Genomic DNA, 19063 nt, shown 5'->3' on the forward strand with positions numbered 1-19063 from the left:
CTATCCTCAGTCTCTGAATGTTTGAGTAGGGCAAAGCCATCCACCTACTTTGAACACTGAGCTTGGCTCATACTATACTGGACCTTTGTTTTTTATTTAATTTAATTTATTTATTTATTTACTTACTTACTTTTTGAGAGCTGGAGTGCAGGGGCGTTATCACAGTTCACTGCAGCCACTTGACTTTCCAGGCTCAGGTGACCCACCCGCCTCAGCCTCCCAGAGTACTGAGATTACAGGAGTGAGCTACTGTGCCTGGCCCTACATTGGACTTTCTAACCAAATCCTACCAGTTCTTCATATTCCACTACAAATTCTACTTCTTCCCGGAAACATGCATGAACTTCCCTCTCCCCCTCCACCCACCCTTTTGTTTGTTGTTGTTTTTTGGTTTTTGTTTTTTGAGACAGAGTCTTGCTCTGTCACCCAGGCTAGAGTACAGTGGCGCCATCTCAGCTCACTGCAACCTCTGCCTTCTGGGTTCAACCGATTCTCTTGCCTCAGCCTCCTGAGTTGCTGGGATTACAGGTACACATCACCACACCCAGATAATTTTTGTACTTTTTTTTTTTTTTTTTTTTTTTTTAGTAGAGAGGAGATTTCACCTGGCTGGCCTTGAAATCCTGACCTCAAGTGATCTGCCTGTCTTGGCCTCTCAAAGTGTTGGGATTACAGGGGTGAGCCGCTGTGCCCGATGTCCTCTCCTCTTCTTGACCACCACATTAGTATCTGTCCCCCACACATTTTGATGCTTAATGATACTGTTTCCTACTTAGTTCTATTTGGTATTGTCCTATTTTTGTTCATTATTTGGTGTGTGCTTCTTGTCTTTTAAACTAGAAGGAGCTCCCAAGATGTGACACTCTGCTTCTACTTTCGTTTCCCCAATAGCACAGCTATCATGGATGCTGATGGGGCTCCAGAGCCCCCTTCGCCAGGCTGCCGTCATCAGCCTAGAGCTCTCCCCATCCCCAGAGATTTGGCCTGAGTCAAATATGAGCACGCCCTGGAAGAGTAAGTACCCCTGTAGCAGCTAGCAGCCAATGACTGATATAGGTTAGCAAAATAAGGTCACAAAAGGTGGGGCCAATTCTGTGATGAAAAAAGAGTTTCAGAACCTTCCCAAGGAATGAGGCTATTGCTGATCTCCAACCAAGAGCACTCCTTTGCTTACCTTTCTTTCACTGCTCTATTCTGCAGTAGCTCACAGCTGCTCCCTTCCCCACAGCTGATAGGAACCTCCTCAAAACCTTCTTGTCCCCCTTCCCTGCCAGGGTGGCCCACAACCAATGACTGACTGCTTTGGGGATACAAAAGGCCAGCTGCCTTGTCTCAAGGGAGTGTAATTCTGCTGTGGGACTTATACCCCCATATATAACAGTTCCCTGTGGATCAGGTTAAGGCTAGATGTGACCGAGACACACTTTGTATGGTACTTTCCCTTTCCTGCCTACTCCACTCTCTCCCTTGCAGGTTTTTCCTGAAAAACACTTCCCATCAATGTCTGTCGGATGGCCAGGTGCGGTGGCTCATGTCCGTAATCTCAGCCCTTTGGGAGGCTGAGGGGGGAGGATTGCTTGAGCTCAGGATTTTGAGACCAGCCTGGGCAAATAGTGAGACCTCATCTCTACTAAAATAAAATATTAGCTGGATGGGATGGAACATGCCTGTAGTCCTAGCTACTTGGGAAACTGATGTGGGAGGATCGCTTGAGCCTAGGAAATCGAAGCTACAGTGAACCCTGATTAGGCCACTGCACTCCAGCCTGAGCCACAGAGCGAGACCCTGTCTCAAAAAAAAAAAAAAAAAAAAAAGACTGTCTCAAGATCTGTTTCCAGGAAACCCAACTTCAGACCACTGGTGTCAGTACTCTGCCATCCTTTTCCCAAATCACTTTCTCATTCATTTCTGGGGACTGTTCAGATCCATGCTCCAGGCTGTGTATACCATGGGACCTAAATTGGGCTGAAAGTACATGAAGGTGCTAGGTCAAAAACAGCTGGGCTCTATGGAAGTACTTGTAAGGAATACCTACTTACTGCATAGGGTTGTTACGAGGGTTTTAAAAGCGAAATGAATTCAAGTGTGTAAAACGCTTAGACGAATGCTTTGCATGGAGTAAATGCTCTTAAGTATTAGTGCAGGGACTTCTGGGATGTTTTTGTTTACTTATGTCTTCCAAGTGTGCCTAGGTGAATGCTTGGCACACAGTAGGCACTCAATAATACCTGTTGAATCGATGATTGGTTTTGCTTTGAGGGTTTAAGGCGATGTGTCAGGATTTGGCCAGCAGAGGGCAGAACCTGTGAGGCCAAAGCTCCTACAGGCTTTGACTTACAAGTGGTTGCAGGACAGGCTCCCAGACAACAGGATTGGAGGGAGGGCTGCATGGAGTGACTATACCATAGGAGATATATATATATATATTGAGATGGAGTTTCACTCTTGTTGCCCAGGCTGGAGTGCAATGGCATGATCTTGGCTCACTGCAACCTCTGCCTCCTGTGTTCAAGAGATTCTCTTGCCTTAGCCTCCCAAGTAGCTGGGATTACAGCTGTATACCACCAAATCTGGCTAATTTTGTATTTTTTTAGAAGAGATGGGGTTTCACCATGTTGATCAGGCTGGATCGAACTCCTGACCTCAAGTGATTCACCCGCCTCGCCTCCCAAACTGTTGGGATTACATGCTTGAGCCACTGTGCCCGGCCACCATAGGATATTAGAATGTTTAAATTTTACTCCCTTCAAATCCTAGAATTTTATTTAGTCCAACCTGGGCGTGTTTAAGGAAACATACTGAGCTCTTAGTTTGTGAATTCAGGCAGATCCGTTGTTCCAGGCCCCGAGATCCCTGGAGTTGCCCTGGTGTCTGTAGCTCCTTCTTTAAACTTGTGAACTACCCCATACACTTCAGAAACTCCCTTCTATACTTATGCTAATATACATCAGGTGCCTGTAACTTGCAACCAAAATAATTTGTATTTTATGATTAAGCCCATGGAGTGTGAGGACTGTGTGAAGGGGAGCCTTCTCCACTGGGGACACTGAAGTCATAGAGTGGCCCCAGGAGGCCTGCTTCCTGCTGTCTCCCCAGCCTACCTGCCCTTATCAGGAAGGAGCTCCCTGACATCTGCCTCCAGGCTTCCCTGATCTTGTTCCCTTCATTCACTCTGCCCATTTAGTTCTGTCCTAGCTTTCAAAGCCCAGTTCAAGTTCTACCTCTCTCTGACTCCTCCTAGTCAATTTCATTTCTCAAAATCCTTATGGCATTCATCACCTGACCATTCATTCTTACACCCACTTGCGTTCCATATTTTATTTGGAAGTTTGGGCTGGGTGGTGTCTAAAGTCCTATCAGCTGTAAATTTCTGAATCTGTTGTCTTCCCATATGTCACATCTCCTTGAGGAAGTCTCCATCTTCTCCCTCAAGAAGAGATGAGGAAGGGTTTGAGCAACAGGGCTCAGCACAGGTTTGCAGAGCATCAACATAACTGCACATGGCAGCAAATGTGGTCCATGATCTCCATTCAAGAACCCAAAGGCTTTTATTTTTATTTTTTCAAAATGGAAGTATCTTTTTTCCTTTTATTATATAAGTAACATACTTATGGTCAAGTCAGTCAAATATTACATAAGTTTATAATGTGGAAAGGGAAAATCACCCATAATTCAATTCCTCAGAGATAACTTACTATCAAAATATTATTTCAGAGTTCTGCTATACACAAATATGCATGTTTCAGTGGGTACTTCTGGGGACCACATGGAGATCCCTTACGTTGAAACTGGACAAACAGAATAGTGGATGGTTCTAGCTGAGATTTGGGATAGTTTCTGAATTCAGAAGTATTCACCAGCCACATCGCATGTATTAGCTGGAACCATATATGAAACTATAATACTCAGCTGTTTCTAACCTACAAACACAGTGATTACATATGGCTCAACCTAATGTATATGAAGCCTAGAATGTCAGAACTGATAGAGCCTTAGAGGCTTTCAAGTCTATTTCATTATGTCAAAGAAGAAAACGGATGAGAGATAGAAGTGTCCAGCCTAAGATCATATACCACCTTAAGTGGTAGAATCAGGGCTGCTTCTCTTCCTACTGGACCATGTACCTACGTCTCATACTCTGCTTCTTTTAATATAATAATCTTTTAGGTGTGATATCAGTCTTGTCTTGTCTTTTCTTTTTTTTTTTTTTTGGGACAGAGCCTTGCTGTGTCACCCAGGCTGGAGTGCAGTGGTGCAATCTTGGCTCACTGCAACCTCCACCTCCCGGGTTCAAACAATTCTCCTGCCTCAGCCTCCCAAGTAGCTGGGAATACAGGCACCCGCCACCAGGCCTGGCTAATTTTTGTATATTTTTAGTAGACGGGGTTTCACCATGTTGGCCAGGCTGGTCTCGAACTCCTGACCTCAGGTGATCCGCCCACCTTGGCAATATCAGTCTTTTAGAAGCAGATGCAATATGACATCCGAAAACTCACAGATAGTCGTGGTGGCTCACACCTGTAATCCCAGCACTTTGGGAGACCAAGATGGGCAGATCACTTGAGGCCAGGAGTTCGAGACGAGCCTGGGCAACATGGTGAAACCCTGCCTCTACTTAAAAAAATATATATATATATAAATTAGCTGGGTGTGGTGACAGGAACCTGTAATCCCAGCTACTCAGGTGACTGAGGAGGATAATTGCTTGAACCTGGGAGGTAGGGGTTGCAGTAAGGCAAGACTGGGTCGCTGCACTGCAGTCTGGGTGACATAGGGAGACTGTCTCAAAAAAAAAAAAGGAAAAAGAAAAATTTTCTCACAGAACTCAAAACTGAAGAGGCTGCTTTGGAGGTAGTTTAGTCCTGTTGGCTGGCAATGTGGCTGGGAAGTACCTTGTGACTTGGTTCAAGAAGCATATGAACCATAGAGCTAACAAGGCCTAACATTCAGGGTCCTGACTCACATGAGCTCCTTCTTAAGGTCCTAGTAGGGGCCCTAGCAACATATTAATGTGGCAGTATATTTTCATAATGTTTGCAAAAGTAAGATATTTTAGAATTCTTTTTCTTAAAGAGTCCCCAGAGTTGTATGACCTTCAGGCCTGGATCCACTCCTGTGTGGCACAGAGTTTTGAAAAGCACTAGGCAAGGAGACCAGAGTTCCTGGGTTCCAATCATGGCACTACTCAGGCCCAAACGGGCGGCACAGCACTTGCCCTGCTTTCTTTATGGGAGTGCGAGTGGGAGTGGGGGCGGGGTGGTGGTGGTAAATCATATCTGTGATATGGGATAATCATCACTGCTTCTCATGGCTTTTGAAGATAACACATAAAAAATGTGTCCCCAGAGCATCTTCCTGTCTCATTTCCCTCTGCTACAACTTCTTCTCCTTTCTCCAACCTTCAGGCCCCCAGTACTCCAGCCACTGAACCAGTTATTGGTCATTATCTGTTGCTACTTTTATATGTTTGTTCATGGACTCCCACTGTTTATAAAGTCTATCTTTTCCTGGGAAAAAATCCTTATGCACAAGGCTTCGGTCTACCAGCCCCTCTTCTCCCACCCCAGTGACGACCTCCCTTAGCCCTGTTTCTTGTTGATCTTACAGATAGGGACACTGAGACCTGATGCAGTCCACAGCAGAGTTCTGGAGGCCCCAGACGCAATCCCCAGGTGTCTTGGTCTTCCACCATCCCAGCCCTTTCGTGTTAGATCATAGACACACGGTTCTTGATATACACATGATAGGGGTCACTACGCTTGTCCACTTTGCGGGAGCGGGTGTATCCCAGGATGAGGCTGCCCACAGTGACAGCAAATAGAAACATGACAAAGAGAATGTACATGTAGGAGTTGTCATCACGGCCAGGTAGGCTGGCCCGTCGCTCTTCAGTCTGGTTGTCTGGCCCAAGCCCTGGCCCTGGCCGGCAGAGCAAATTGCTGTGAAGAGTGGCATTTAAAGCCTTCAGCACGGCATGTAGGCTCTCATACCAAGTCTCAGTTCCATTGGTAGTCTCCATAGCAACAGGGATTGAGGTGGGGGAAGACTCGGTAGAAGCTCTGGTGGCAAGAGAAAAGAGAGAGGGGATGGCTCTGTCACCTGCAGCTCAAATGACCTCCTCCCTTCAGATCCCAGTAAAATCCTAGCATCATGGCTGATATGGTTTGGCTGTGTCCTCACCCAAATCTCATCTGGAATCATAGCTCCCATAATCCCCATGTGTCATGGGAGGGACCCAGTAGGAAGTAACTGAATCATGGGGGTGGGTTTTTCCCATGCTGTTCTCATGACAGTAAATGAGTCTCACGAGATCTGATGGTTTTATAAAGGGCAGTTCCCCTGCACCTGCTCTGTTGCCTGCCACCACGTAAGATGTGCCTTTGCTCCTCCTTTGCCTTCTGCCGTGATTGTGAGGCCTCCCCAGCCATGTGGAACTGTGAGTCCATTAAACCTCTTTTTCTTTATAAACTGCCCAGGTTCGGGTATTCCTTCATGGCAGTATGAAAATGGACTAATACAATAGCTTATTCGGGTTACTTGATTACATGTTTGTCTTTTCCACTAGACCACATACTAAATAATAAAGGCAGGGCCTATATTTGTTTTACTCACTGGTATATGTATACTATAATTGTAGTATAAAGCCTTCCCCGACCATCAGAACCCATATTAATCTCTCCTTTCTTTGGATTCTATAAATCACTGAATTTTAGGTTAGAAGGACCTTAAGGATTATTTAATGTAACTCTTGCCATTTTATACACAGGGAAACTGAGGCCTTGAGAGAATAAGTGGCTTGTCCATGATCACAGAATATTGGAGGTAGAGCCAAGACAGAAAGCCCTGCTCCATGTGGCTAGCTTAGAGCTGCTTCTACTTCCAAGCTAGCTCTCGGCAGGACTGTGTGGCACCATAAGAAGACATTCATCACAACTCTCCTTCAGCACAGTTCTCTTTATAGACTCCACAGACAGGTTGGGCACAGTGGCCCACGCCTGTAATCCCAGCACTTTGGGAGGCTGAGGCGGGTGGATCACTTGAGGTCAGGAGTTGGAGTCCAGCCTTACCAACATGGTGAAACCCCGTCTCTACTAAAAATACAAAAATTAGCTGGGCGTAGTGGTGAGCACTTGTAATCCCAGCTACTTGGGAGGCTGAGGCAGGAGAATCGCTTGGACCCAGAGGTGGAGGTTGCAGTGAGCCAAGATAGAGCTGCTGTATTCCAGCTTGAGCCACAGAGTGTGACTTTGTCTCAAAAGAAAAAAAAAAAAAAAAAAGAAAGACTCTATGGACGCCTTTTTGGAAGATGCCTGGGGATGGTTTAAATTTCATCCTACCTGGAGGCCAGAAGCTGGATCATTTGACCGCTCAAGCATCCTGTGTCCCAAAGACTAGATATTCCTAGCTATTTGCAGAAATTCTGTTGGAAAGGAGGTGGTCAGGGAAATGGGAACAGGTTGGTAATCACTGCAGGCATTGGAGAAGAGAAGAACAGCTTGGGCCTGAGGGCGGGAGAGTGAAAGGAGCTCTCAGTCTGGCTTGGGGTTTACCTGCCCACAAAAAGAAGACGCAAGCACGCCAACTATCTTGTCTCCTGAAATAAAGTCATTATGTACCTGGCATATACTAAGTGATTATAAATGTTCCTTTTCCTTCTTCCCAGAGATCCTTAGTCTATAATATAGAAATAACTTTTTTTTTTTTTTTTTTTTGAGATGTAGTCTCACTCGTTGCCCGGGCTGGAGTGCAGTAGCGTGATCTCAGCTCACTGCAAGCTCCGCCTCCTAGGTTCACACCATTCTCCTGCCTCAGCCTCCCGAGTAGCTGGGGCTACAGGCACCTGCCACCATGCCTGGCTAATTTTTTTGTATTTTTAGTAGAGATGTGGTTTCACCGTGTTAGCCAGGATGGTCTTGATCTCCTGACCTCGTGATCTGCCCGCCTCAGCTTCTCAAAGTGCTGGGATTACAGGCGTGAGCCACTGCGCCCAGTCAGAAAGAACATCTTAAAACAGACTTGCATCCTTGTCTCTGAAAAACCATATGTCATTCCCTGTAAACAAGGCCCCACATTCACTTCCTTTAGGGAAGCCTCCGTTCAGTGCTCCCCACCCCTCAGCCACACTACACCGCCTTTATCATCACAGCCTTCCCTTCCCCCCAGCACTTAACATATAAGGCAATATGTGGCTATCCTCTTGTTTTTGATAAGGATATCATCAGGCCACATGCGCCTGGTCAGCAGGGCTATGTCTCTTCCTCCAATCTGGAGGACTACCCTGAGACTGGGTGTTCTCCTTTCCCAGGGCACTACCCTGTGACTGGCTGGGTATTCCCTTTTTCTAGGGGACTGCCCTAAGACTGAATGGGTGTTATCCTTCTCTCAATAGTTTCTAGTAAAGATGTCCACTTTAAGGAATTCTCTATGGGCCAAGCATTCAGTCCTCCATCATATGGGCAGAACTGTTAACAAACTAAAGTTAACTAATGTGACTATTAACCATAAGATCTCTTCCCTGGAAAAGATGATCATTCTGACCATGATAAATATTCATCAATGGCTCTATGAACGCAATTAGCCAGGACTGGGCAGCATTTTATGCAAGGCCTTTGGGGCCCTCTGCCATCTAGTACTTGTGCTGTCCTGTCTGGATGGAGGAGGGGAGAAGAACAAGAGCTCACTGAGTTAAGATCCAGGAGATATACGTTCTCATCTACTACCCCATGTGTCAGGCAAAAGATCTGTGGCTGCTTCTTTCCTCATGTCTGCCAATAGCAAGTAGGAGCAGTATGAGGAAATAAATAACTCAAAAAATCATCCAGATAGTTATCACCAATATGGGCCAGACCCTGTGATGGGAGCTCGGGGTGGCTCAGATCCAGTGCCTTCGCCCAGATCCAGGGGCTCTGATACAATGCAGGGGACAAGCCAGGAGCTACTAAGGCTGAAAGGAATAAGTAATGGATACTGATCAGGGCTCAGAGAGTGTCCACAGTGATGGAGGCATTTGAGTTGGACCTTGAAGGGTTTTTTTTTTTTTTTTTTTATTGAGACGGAGTCTCGCTCTGTTGCCCAGGCTGGAGTGCAGTGGCCAGATCTCAGCTCACTGCAAGCTCCGCCTCCCGGGTTTACGCCATTCTCCTGCCTCAGCCTCCCGAGTAGCTGGGACTACAGGCGCCCGCCACCTCGCCCGGCTAGTTTTTTGTATTTTTAGTAGAGACGGGGTTTCACCATATTAGCCAGGATGGTCTCGATCTCCTGACCTCGTGATCCGCCCGTCTCGGCCTCCCAAAGTGCTGGGATTACAGGCTTGAGCCACCGCGCCCAGCCCCTTGAAGGGTTTTTAAGAGGCAGAGAAGACAAAGGAAGGCAACATGAGCAAAGGCGCAAGAAAGTGTGTACATGTTTAGAAGAATGGAAAGTAGCATAAAGAGGTTGAAGGGTAAGATGTGTAGAAGAATAGCATAGGATGTGGGACAGGAGAGATAGGAGCCAGATCATGGGGAGCCTTGAGTGCCACGCTGTAGAGTTGAAACTTTATTCTGTAGCTAGGGAAGATAAAATGGTCAGATCTGTGCCTGGAAAGGATACTCTGGCTGTCATGTGGACTGGAGGGAGCTGGAATTGAGGCAGTGAGCCCAGCTACAAGAGTCTTGAAATAGTTCAGTGCAAGATGCTGAGTCACGAGTTGGGGCAGAGAGGATAACGAAGTGGGGGTAGAGACAGATGTGAGACCTGAGGAGGAAATGGCTAAGTAAGGGTTGAAGGAGGAAGGGGCCTCAGGCAATTTCACAGGTAGACAACAAACAAACAGTGTAAGTGTCTGGAGGAGCCTACTTTGAAGGAAATAAGTTCCTTTCCCTGGTTGGGCTTCGGTTTCTTCATCTACCAAAAGAGATGACCATAGAGTTGTGTGGTAGGTATAGAGTTTCAGTTTTGCAAGATGAAAAGGTTCTGGAGATCTGCTGCACAAGGTGAATCTAGTTAACACTACTGAGTGTACACTCAAGAATGACTAAGATGGTACATTTTTATGTTTGTGTGTGTGTTAAGCACAATTTTAAAAAATAGGCCAGGTGCGGTGGCTCACTCCTTTAATCGCAGTACTTTGGGAGGCTGAGGCAGGCGGGTCACCTGAGGTCAGGAGTTCGAGACCAGCCTAGCCAACATGGAGAAACCCCGTCTCTACTAAAAATACAAAAATTAGCCAGGCACATGCCTGTATTTCCAGCTGCTCAGGAGGCTGAGGCAGGAGAACCGCTTGAACTCAGGAGGCAGAGGTTGCAGTGAGCCGAGATCATGCCACTGCACTCCAGCCCGGGCAGCAGAGCAAGACCTCTGTCTCAAAAAAAGAAAAATGATCATCCTTGGCCTCCTCCTTCAAGGCTTGCTATGAGTATACACTTGTATTATACAGAAGATTAAAACCTTTTTATTTTCAAGAAGCAAATATGTACACATAGGTTTAAAAAAAAAAGAATGGACGCAGCACATACTGTGAAGGTGAAAGCTCCTGGTCGTCCCAAGCTCCAATCTCAGGGCAGGGCAGTTACCATTCAGTTTTCTTAGGTATCATCGGAAAGGGGTTTTAACTGACAGGGAGAGGGAGGGAAATCTCAATCTGGAAGACTCACCAGCTGGCAAATCCACTGGCTCTCAGTCAGTTTCAGGAGTCTCTTTGTGGACACACTAAGGCTCCTCAACCCCCAAGCCTCTTCAGGATGTCTCTGGACACATCTGAGATCTCAGTATTGACTTCGGAGCTGGGAAAGCGAGCTACAAAGCAGGAGAGAAGGCAGAAAAGGAAGGAACCAGGGTGGATTGCCCAAGGCCAGGCCCCAAGGATTGTGCAATAGTCCTGCTGTGGGCTCTGACCCCCTCCCACGGCCCCTGCCCTTCCTGCAGCAGCTGGGTCAGGCCAGCCTAGGGTTGCAGTTAAAGGAACTGTGCAAAGGGCCTCTGATTGCTGTCCCCCAACTCCAGACTTAGTGTCTTCATTGGGTGACTTCATAAGAAACCTGTTTAACATGTGGACTCCCACTCAGGGACCAGCTGATGGTGCAGCCTAAAACATTCCCTTTCCTAAGGGTTACCTTAGCAAGGGCCTTTTAGAATCCCAAGGGAATAGACATGAGTGGGAGAATGCCAGCTGGCAGCTGCGTTGATATTTCACATAGGAACAAATGATGTGTTACCACCCAATCTATTCAGATAGAGAGGATATGAACACGGTCACAGAAATGAACACTATCTGTAGCAGAGCTTTGTTGTGAAAATTAAAGAACATCATGTAGTGCTTGGCACTAGACACTGCACAGATGGCAGTGGTTGTATTTTGTAGAGCAGAGGCTGGAAGGGCCTTCAGAGCCCATCTAAGCTATATGCCCTTACTTTACAGTGAAGGAAATGGAAACCCAGGGGGTTGTCCTGGCTCAGCTGCTCCTTGTGTGACTTTGGACATAAGACTTCCCTTTTCTGTGCCTCAGCTTTTGTCTGCATCTGCAAAATGAAGGGGTCCCAGTTGGTTCTAACGTCCTGTGATGATTTGAATCATGAAACCAAGCTGTGACACCATGGGAAGTTAGACAGGCTGATGGGAGAAGCATTTTGGGGGATTTCTAGAGCTTCTCAAATCCCAGGATAGAGAAGGCTGGGGACCTTTTCCTCACAAGTTAAGATGCTTCTGAGCCCTGGGACTGACTGACATCTAATATCTCAGCTGAGCCAAACTGAGGGATTTACTTGTTTTTCCTCTTCACAGCTCACCTGCCAGGATGATCCAGCCTGAGGAGGAGATAGACTCTGCAGAAAGTGGGAGAAGGGGACAGTGTGGAGGTCAGCGGGGGCTTTGAGGCAGTGTTCCATGAGGGGAATAAAGATTCATGAGACCTTTCACACCTCAGGGCCTCTCTGGATAGACTAGGATGTTTGTGATTCTGACAGGAGGAGGAAAGAGGCCATAGTTCCACACCTCTAGGTGCTGGGTTTGTGTGGGAGGGAGGGCCTGGGTGCAAGGGCCTCCTGTCTGAATTAGGAGAGGCAGAAAGCTGATGAAGGCACAGGTTGGTTCTCTATGGGGCTCTGGGACTGCCTCTGGGGCTCAAGCTGGGGACTGGCAGTCAGGAACAGGGGAGTTTTGCCACTGTTTCTGAGTTCCTTGGCTTCCCTGTCCAGGAGAGTCCCCGATTACCAAGATCCTTGGATGGGGAAGACAGAGCTCCTGCCCTGGAGAGGTCTTGCCTTGAAATAGAAGATAGGCCAGTGAAGAAAGAAGGTGAGCAGATGGCCAAGCTGACAGGGACTTTAAGGATCTTCTAGAATCTAGATTCCAGGCCAACCCTCCATTTCGTAGATGAGGGAACTGAGGCTCAGAAGGGAGAAGTGACTAGTCCAAAATGACATGGCCCATAAATGGCAGCACTCAGACAAGAACCCAGGTGTCTGGGGGTACTGTTCAGGTGCTCTTTCCACTACAAATGGCAGTGTTTCCTCACATCTAAGCTTCACATCACACCAGACACAGCCTCCTAGTGTCATGGGGCATCATCTCCTCTAACTTTGTTACTATGGCCTTTTCATGCACCACAGATTCTCACCAATCTTAGTCAAGGACCCAGTGAGATGGAGCTTGGTAAGCTTCAGAGGAGGAGGTAGCCTTCCTTTATGCTCTCATCTCCCATGTACTCCGCTGCTCCAGACCTACTCCTGATTCCCTAGATGAGCCAGGTTCACTCTCTGTTCCTGCTATTTCCCACACATTAACAGGTTCTCACAAAATGCACTTGCCTTGCACTTGTCCAACCCCTATTTGGGGAATAAAGCTGTGATCTGAGGGATGAACTGGGGATCTTAGTGGGGTTTTCATTCAGGTTGCTCTGGGGAAAAGTGAAACTCTACCCTTGGGTCTTTCTTTCCCATTGCTCCATTTCAGCTCCTCTTTCTGAATGAGCGTCTTCAGTGTCTGGAAATGAAGTACAGAGAGGCAGGTAGAAAAAGTCACATAAAGCAGGTAGGTGATCCAAAGACAGCTCCTGGGGTGTACAGTTTTGCCACCGTCCCCTCAGTGGTCTTACCACTCCTGTGGGCTGGAGAGCTGGTGGAGTGGGAGAGGAGTTGAAGGAGTAGCCCCTAGCATCCAGTTGGAAGGACAAAGGAATAGAATCTGAGCTGGAAGAAATCTTCATGATCATGTTGTTGGTGCAACCCCCTCATTCAACTAGTGGGAAAATAGACCCTCCTCCCCAAGGCAGTCACCTGCTTAAAGTCTCACAGCCCAGTAGTGGCAGAGTTGGAGCCAGAAACCAAGTGTCTTGACTTCCCCTCCACAGACCTTTCCACTATAAGTTCCCTTCTGCCAGTAGGGCAGACTCTAAACTCTTCTGATTACCACTGAAGCGCCTTGAAATGTGACTCTGGCACTGGTCTCATCTCCCCACAGCTCTTCTCAGTGGTCTGCACCCATGACACTGAACTACAGGCCACTCTCCAAATACTCCTTGCACTTGCACATCTCTTGCCTTTGTTCATGCTGTTTTCTTAAACAAGAATGCCCTTCCTCTTTTCACCTGCCCAGCAAACTCCTACTCATCCTTCAAGACCCAGCTCTAATTCATCTCTGTAGACCTTCTCCTGGGACACCTCCTTCCTCACTCCCTAGCCAGTTAGTCTCTCCCTCTTGTTTTTTTTCCCAAAAGTGCTTTGCACGAAGCCTTATTAGAGCACTATGCTGTATTGAAATTGTGTGTGTGTGTGTGTGTGTGTGTGTGTGTGTAACTGTGCTTTGAGGTAAGAGGGGGCAGGGTCCTGTGCCTCATACATTTCTTTATTTCCCAGCCCTGATACCTAGCAGGCATTCAAGAATAAATGAATCAATGCCTCTTCTCTAAGAACATTCCTCTGCTCTGGCACACACATATACATTCATGAAAACAGCTTACAATATTTAAAAAGCAACCTCCAGGGAAGGGCAAAACAGATTTCATTTGGTCTGGGGAAGGGATGGCTCAAAGAAAAGAAGTCATCTCAGTCAGGTGGGGTGAGTCACAGGAGGAGGAATTCTAAGCTTTCTTTGGAAGCCCAGATGCTCCCTGCACCTGGACCCCATTCAATCCAAAGGGCAAACATTCTTGGCCTCAAAACACCAGCAATGGCTTTGCAACCCTCTTCCCTGTGTACCTACCCAGGGTGTGGCTACATACACCCACCCACTGCACACACACACACACAGTCCAACTCCCCGGTCCTTCGGCCTGTGATCTTGCCGTTCAAGTGTTCCTTTCATGATTCTAATCTTGGCTGTATTCTTGGCTCTGTGTCCTTGAGCACTGCATTTACTTCCTCTGAACCTCATCTATAAGATGAGGATAATGATCCCTGCCCTGCCTAACTCACATGAGAACTGGAGGAGACCAGAGATGGGAAAGTTTTAGAAATTGCAAACATACAAGAAAATTATCAGGCAGCCTGGTCACACTGTTTCCTTTTCTGTCTCCATATCTTTCCTTTCCCCCCATATTATCAAGAACAGCCATCTCTATGTCTCCTTTCCCACCCCAGCTCTCCTAGCCTCAGAAGCAACCAGGAGGTTCTTATTATTATTCTTGATTCCCAGGAACCTCACCTTCTCCAGAAGCCTTCCTTGTTTCCCACCCTCTCTGATCATCCCTGCAGTCCTTTATCATTGAGGGGTACCATTCCGTAGTCCTGTAGCTGGTGGAGAACACATCAGAGGGGGAATCAGGAGACCTGGGTTCCTGCCCCTACTATGCCAACACGTCTAGTCATGCATTTTGGTTGAGTATCACTCTAGGCCTCATTTTCCTCATCAATAAGATGGAGTTTCTTGTCTTTCTTCCCTCTCAGAAGGTATTTTGACCACTCGCACATTAAATTTATGGACGTGCTTTGAGACGTATGGAGTAAGTGAGGGATGGAGAAGGTGATGGTTATCATCTCAAGGAGTCAAGAAAATCTGAAAGCAGTTTCCAGGCCCCCAGCATAGGTCTCCTCCATCAGGAACAGACAAAGTGGACAGATGCAAGGAAATAAGGAGGCGCTCACACGTTTACAATATGCCTTTGTAGGTGAAGTGGAGAGAGCCCTGGGCTAGGACTGAGGAAACTTCGGTTCTAATTCTGTTTGGTCTCTGTTGTAACCTTAGGTAAATCATCTCCCCTGGGGTATCAGTTTCCTTATATGCAAATTAGTGGGGAGCGGGAGAGGATTTTAGGAGGGGACACTTCGGTGGGCTTTCATGCAAGGACTAAACTCACTTATTTTCGAGATAAGAGACTCCCAGGTCCAATCCCCCTTTCTCCTTCTGTCCCGTGGGGTATGCAGACAACAGGAGCAGGAGGCCCATTTTACAAATGGTGACCCAAGAAAAGCGAGCGCAAGGCGCAGAGCTGAGGGGTGACTGCCCGGGTTTACACAGTCTGTAAACTAGAACTCAAGTCTCCCGACTCCCAGCCTCGACCTATGTTACTGGCAGCAGAAGATGATTTGGGGAGTCCCCAGCTTTCCCGGGACTAGGTGAGACAGGGTGAGGGACACAGTGTGGTAGAGGGAATGGGCAAGTCAGCTCCGCAGAGCCAGTGGCCCCGGCCAAATAAGACTGTGCTGGGTCCTGAAGTGTCGTTTCTGCGCGTGCACTGGCTGCCAGCCGCAGGTGTTCGCTTGCACTCCTGTGGGTGTGGAGGAACTTTTCTTGCCGCCGTCTTGAGGGCTGGGAGTAACGGCGCAAGTCCCCACTGTTTCCAGACGGGGCGCGCAGAGCCCAGCTCCCTACTCCCGCATGCTGCTCCACGATCACTGGGCTCGGGAGGATCGGGGAGGACCCTGGAGGACTTGCTCGGTATTTGCAGCGCCCACCCCTGCCCCGCTCCCCGTCGGTTCCACAGTCTCATGGAGAGCGCGCCGTGACCCTTGGAAGGGAGGCGGGAAGACCCCTCACTTGCACCCCAGGCTGTAGCTCAGCCTTCCCAGCTCAGTGGGTTCCTTACCTGCCTCTCAGCAAGGCTCTGGGGCGCCCGTTTGCTCGCTGGCCTCTGATCGAGGGTGACCCAGGCACTGCGACCCTGTGCATTCCACCGGCCCCGTTCAACTCCGCGGGTGCCCGGCACCGCCCAGCGCGCTCTCTGGCTCTGGGCTCCCACCCGCGCTCGGCTCCCTTTTCCCTCCCCCAGGCGTCCCCTCCCCCGGCCCCGCCCGGGCCCCAGCACACCCACTTCTCCCGGGGCTGGCCTTGAGTGCCTCCGCCCAGCTCCTTGGCCTCCGCCGGCTGTGGGCTACGACCCTTCCGTCCCCTGCAGCGCCTGCTTCCTGGACCAGAGACCGAAAGCCTCTCGCTCCGCTGGGCCTCAGCAAGCCCAACATGAGGCCGATCTCCAGGGGCCGACTTTGCTGCGGTGTGGCTGTGTGGTGGTGGGCGAGTCGCTGCCCCTCACCGGGACTTGGCCTCGCTGTAAAGTTGGTATAGTTCCACCATGCATTCTTCACAGGCTTATGGTTGGGGTCAGATGAGACCTTTGAGTCCAAAGTATTAAAACCAAAGGGTCAACAGCAAATTAATATGATTCTTACACAAACTTTTCTACATAGGATGCAGAGGCCCAGTTGGAGAAGGGATTTGCCCAGGTGGCAGAGCCCAGACCCAAAATCTGCTACACACCCCTCTCTCTCTGAGTAGCACCAGCAGGTGTTTCCTCCATCAAGCCTCAAAACTTCCTGACAGTGCCTGGCCAACTTGTGTACTGCCACACCTTACTCATCTCTGTCCCACAACAGTTTATTTTCCACCACCATGCCCTCACTCAAACTGTTGTTTCCTCGCTGGTGACATTGCAGGCTTCAGAGAACTGGGGCAGCTGGGGAATAAAAGCCAGGAGGCTAGTGGCAGAGGAAAGAACAGTTCCAGAGAATTTCTCCCAGGGACCCTGTGGAGCACCTTTTATCAGCTCACTGCCTCAGAATAATAACAGCCTCAGGCCAGCTCTCTCACTCCCTTGCAGAGGTCTGCTCCAGGATATCTGAGGCACATACTCTCAATTACAGAATCTCAGAATATATCTAAGGCATATTGTACCCACCTTGTTTTGACCCAACTATTCCTTTTTCTCAATCTGGAGATCACCTCTTAGAAAAGTCATCCTTATCACCTAAGCTTGCAATCTCATTTTTCCTTTTTCTTTTTTTCTTTTCTTTTCTTTTCTTTTCTTTTTTGAGACAGGATCTCACTGTGTCACCCAGACTGGAGTACAGTGGAGTGATTATGGCTCACAGCAGCCTTGAACTCCTGGGCTCAGGTGATCCTCCTCCCTCAGCCTCCTGAGTAGCTGGGACACACCACCATGCCTGGCTAATTTTTGTATTTTATAGAGACTGGGTTTTTTCATGTTGCCCAGGCTAGTCTCGAACTCCTGGGCTCAAGTGACCTGCCCACCTCCACCTCCCAAAGTGCCAGGATTACAGGCATGAACCACTGTGCCTGTCCTGCCTCAGTTTTCAATCTGCCTAAGAATCCCCATGGGAGTTTGTTTTACTGAGTAGACTTTTGGGCTTCACTCCAGAGGTTCTAATTCAGGACATCTGGAGTGGAGCCCAGAAATCAGCATTTTTAAACAAGATTTCCAAATGACTCTGATGCAGATGGTTCTTGAGACTAGCCATGCAGTCCTGGCTTGGTCAGGGTTCCTTCTCAGATCCTGCCCATGGCCTTGCATTTACTCTGTAGGACTGTTTATGACAGTTATAGAAAGAAACCATTTGTCCACCTCATCTGCTAGGTTGTGAGTTCTTTGAAGATAGGGATTGTCTTTTGTTCTAATAAAATCTTAGCACCAAAGTCTTAGAATCATATCTTAGGATTCTAGAATGTAAACTGGAAGAATTCTCACAAGTTTCCTAGTCAAATCCCTCATGAGCCTAACAGATCCTCCCATTTCTTTATTTTTGGAAACATATCACCCAGGCTGGAGTGCAGTGTGCGATCTCGGCTCACTGCAACCTCTGCCTCCCAGGTTCAAGCAATTCTTGTGCCTCAGCCTCCTGAGTAGCTGGAATTATAGGTGTGTCAAAATACCCAGATAATATTTGTGTTTTTAGTAGAGATGAGGTTTTGCCATGTTAGCCAGGCTGGTCTTGAACTCTTGACCTCAAGTAATCTGCCTGTCTTGGCCTCCCAAAGTGTTGGGATTACAGGCGAGAGCCACCACACCCCACCTCTATTTCATTTTTGACATGAGGCTATCCAGCTTCTCTTGCACACCTCTAGGGAGCTCACTGCCTGCAAGGCAGCCAGACAGCTCCGACTGTTAGGATATTCTCACATTTTAACAAAAACTGCCTCTTGTTGACTTCTATCCTTTGGTCCTTGCACCCATTGGAGACATAAAATAGAAGGCTGATCTGTGTTCCCTTTTACAGTCCTTCAAGAATTTAAGGTTGGCCAGGAGCAGTGGCTCCTGCCTGTAATCCCAGCACTTTGGGAGGCCAAGGTGGGTGGATCACTTGAGCCTAGGAATTCAAGACCAACCTGGGTAACACAGTGAGACCTCATTTCCACAAACAATACAAAAATTAGCTGGGCATGATGCCATGTGCCTATAGTACCAGCTACTTGAGAGGCTGAGGTGGGAGGATTGCTTGAGCCCAGAAGGTCGAGGCTGCAGTGAGCCGAGATTGTGCCACTGCACTCACTACAGCCTGGACAACAAAGTGAGACCCTATCTCAAGAAAAAAAAAATTGTCAGGCACAGTGGCTCATGTCTGTAATCCCAGCACTTTGGGAGGCGGGCGGATCATGAGGTCAGGAGTTCAAGACCAGCCTGGTAAATATGGTGAAGCCCCATCTCTACTAAAGATACAAAAAAAATTAGCTGAGCGTGGTGGCATGCACCTATAATCCCAGCTACTCAGGAGGCTGAGGCAGAAGAATCACCTGAACCCAGGAGGCAGAGGTTGCAGTGAGCCAAGATTGCACCACTGCACTCTAGCCTGGGTGACAGAGCGAGACTCCATCTCAAAGAAAAAAAAAAAAGTAGAATTTAAGGTCTATCCTTTACTC

The 19063-nt window shown here is 48.1% G+C and overlaps 1 protein-coding gene across 10 annotated transcripts; it reads right to left on the bottom strand.

Moving 5' to 3' along the window:
• Positions 1 to 4811: 4811 nt before the first annotated feature.
• Positions 4812 to 16166, bottom strand: KCNE3 (potassium voltage-gated channel subfamily E regulatory subunit 3). 10 transcript variants are annotated; one of them, XM_033203781.1, is made up of 7 exons: positions 16002 to 16142; positions 12898 to 12961; positions 11706 to 11802; positions 11392 to 11499; positions 10635 to 10776; positions 7338 to 7502; positions 4812 to 6059 (listed from the first exon to the last, which is right to left on the bottom strand). In XM_033203781.1, exons 6-7 carry the CDS (start codon positions 7358 to 7360, stop codon positions 5708 to 5710), a joined length of 375 nt encoding a protein of 124 aa, XP_033059672.1. In that variant the 5' UTR covers positions 7361 to 7502; positions 10635 to 10776; positions 11392 to 11499; positions 11706 to 11802; positions 12898 to 12961; positions 16002 to 16142; the 3' UTR covers positions 4812 to 5707. The 10 variants fall into 10 exon arrangements, 8 of the variants coding, with proteins under 8 accessions (XP_033059672.1, XP_033059674.1, XP_033059673.1 ...); XM_033203783.1 differs by lacking the exon at positions 11392 to 11499 and having other exon boundaries at positions 11767 to 11802; XM_033203782.1 differs by lacking the exon at positions 11392 to 11499.
• Positions 16167 to 19063: the final 2897 nt, after the last annotated feature.

The sequence above is a fragment of the Trachypithecus francoisi genome, unplaced genomic scaffold, assembly GCF_009764315.1.
Source record: "Trachypithecus francoisi isolate TF-2019V2 unplaced genomic scaffold, Tfra_2.0 Lachesis_group8, whole genome shotgun sequence".
In the NCBI taxonomy this organism is placed as follows: Eukaryota; Metazoa; Chordata; class Mammalia; order Primates; family Cercopithecidae; genus Trachypithecus; species Trachypithecus francoisi.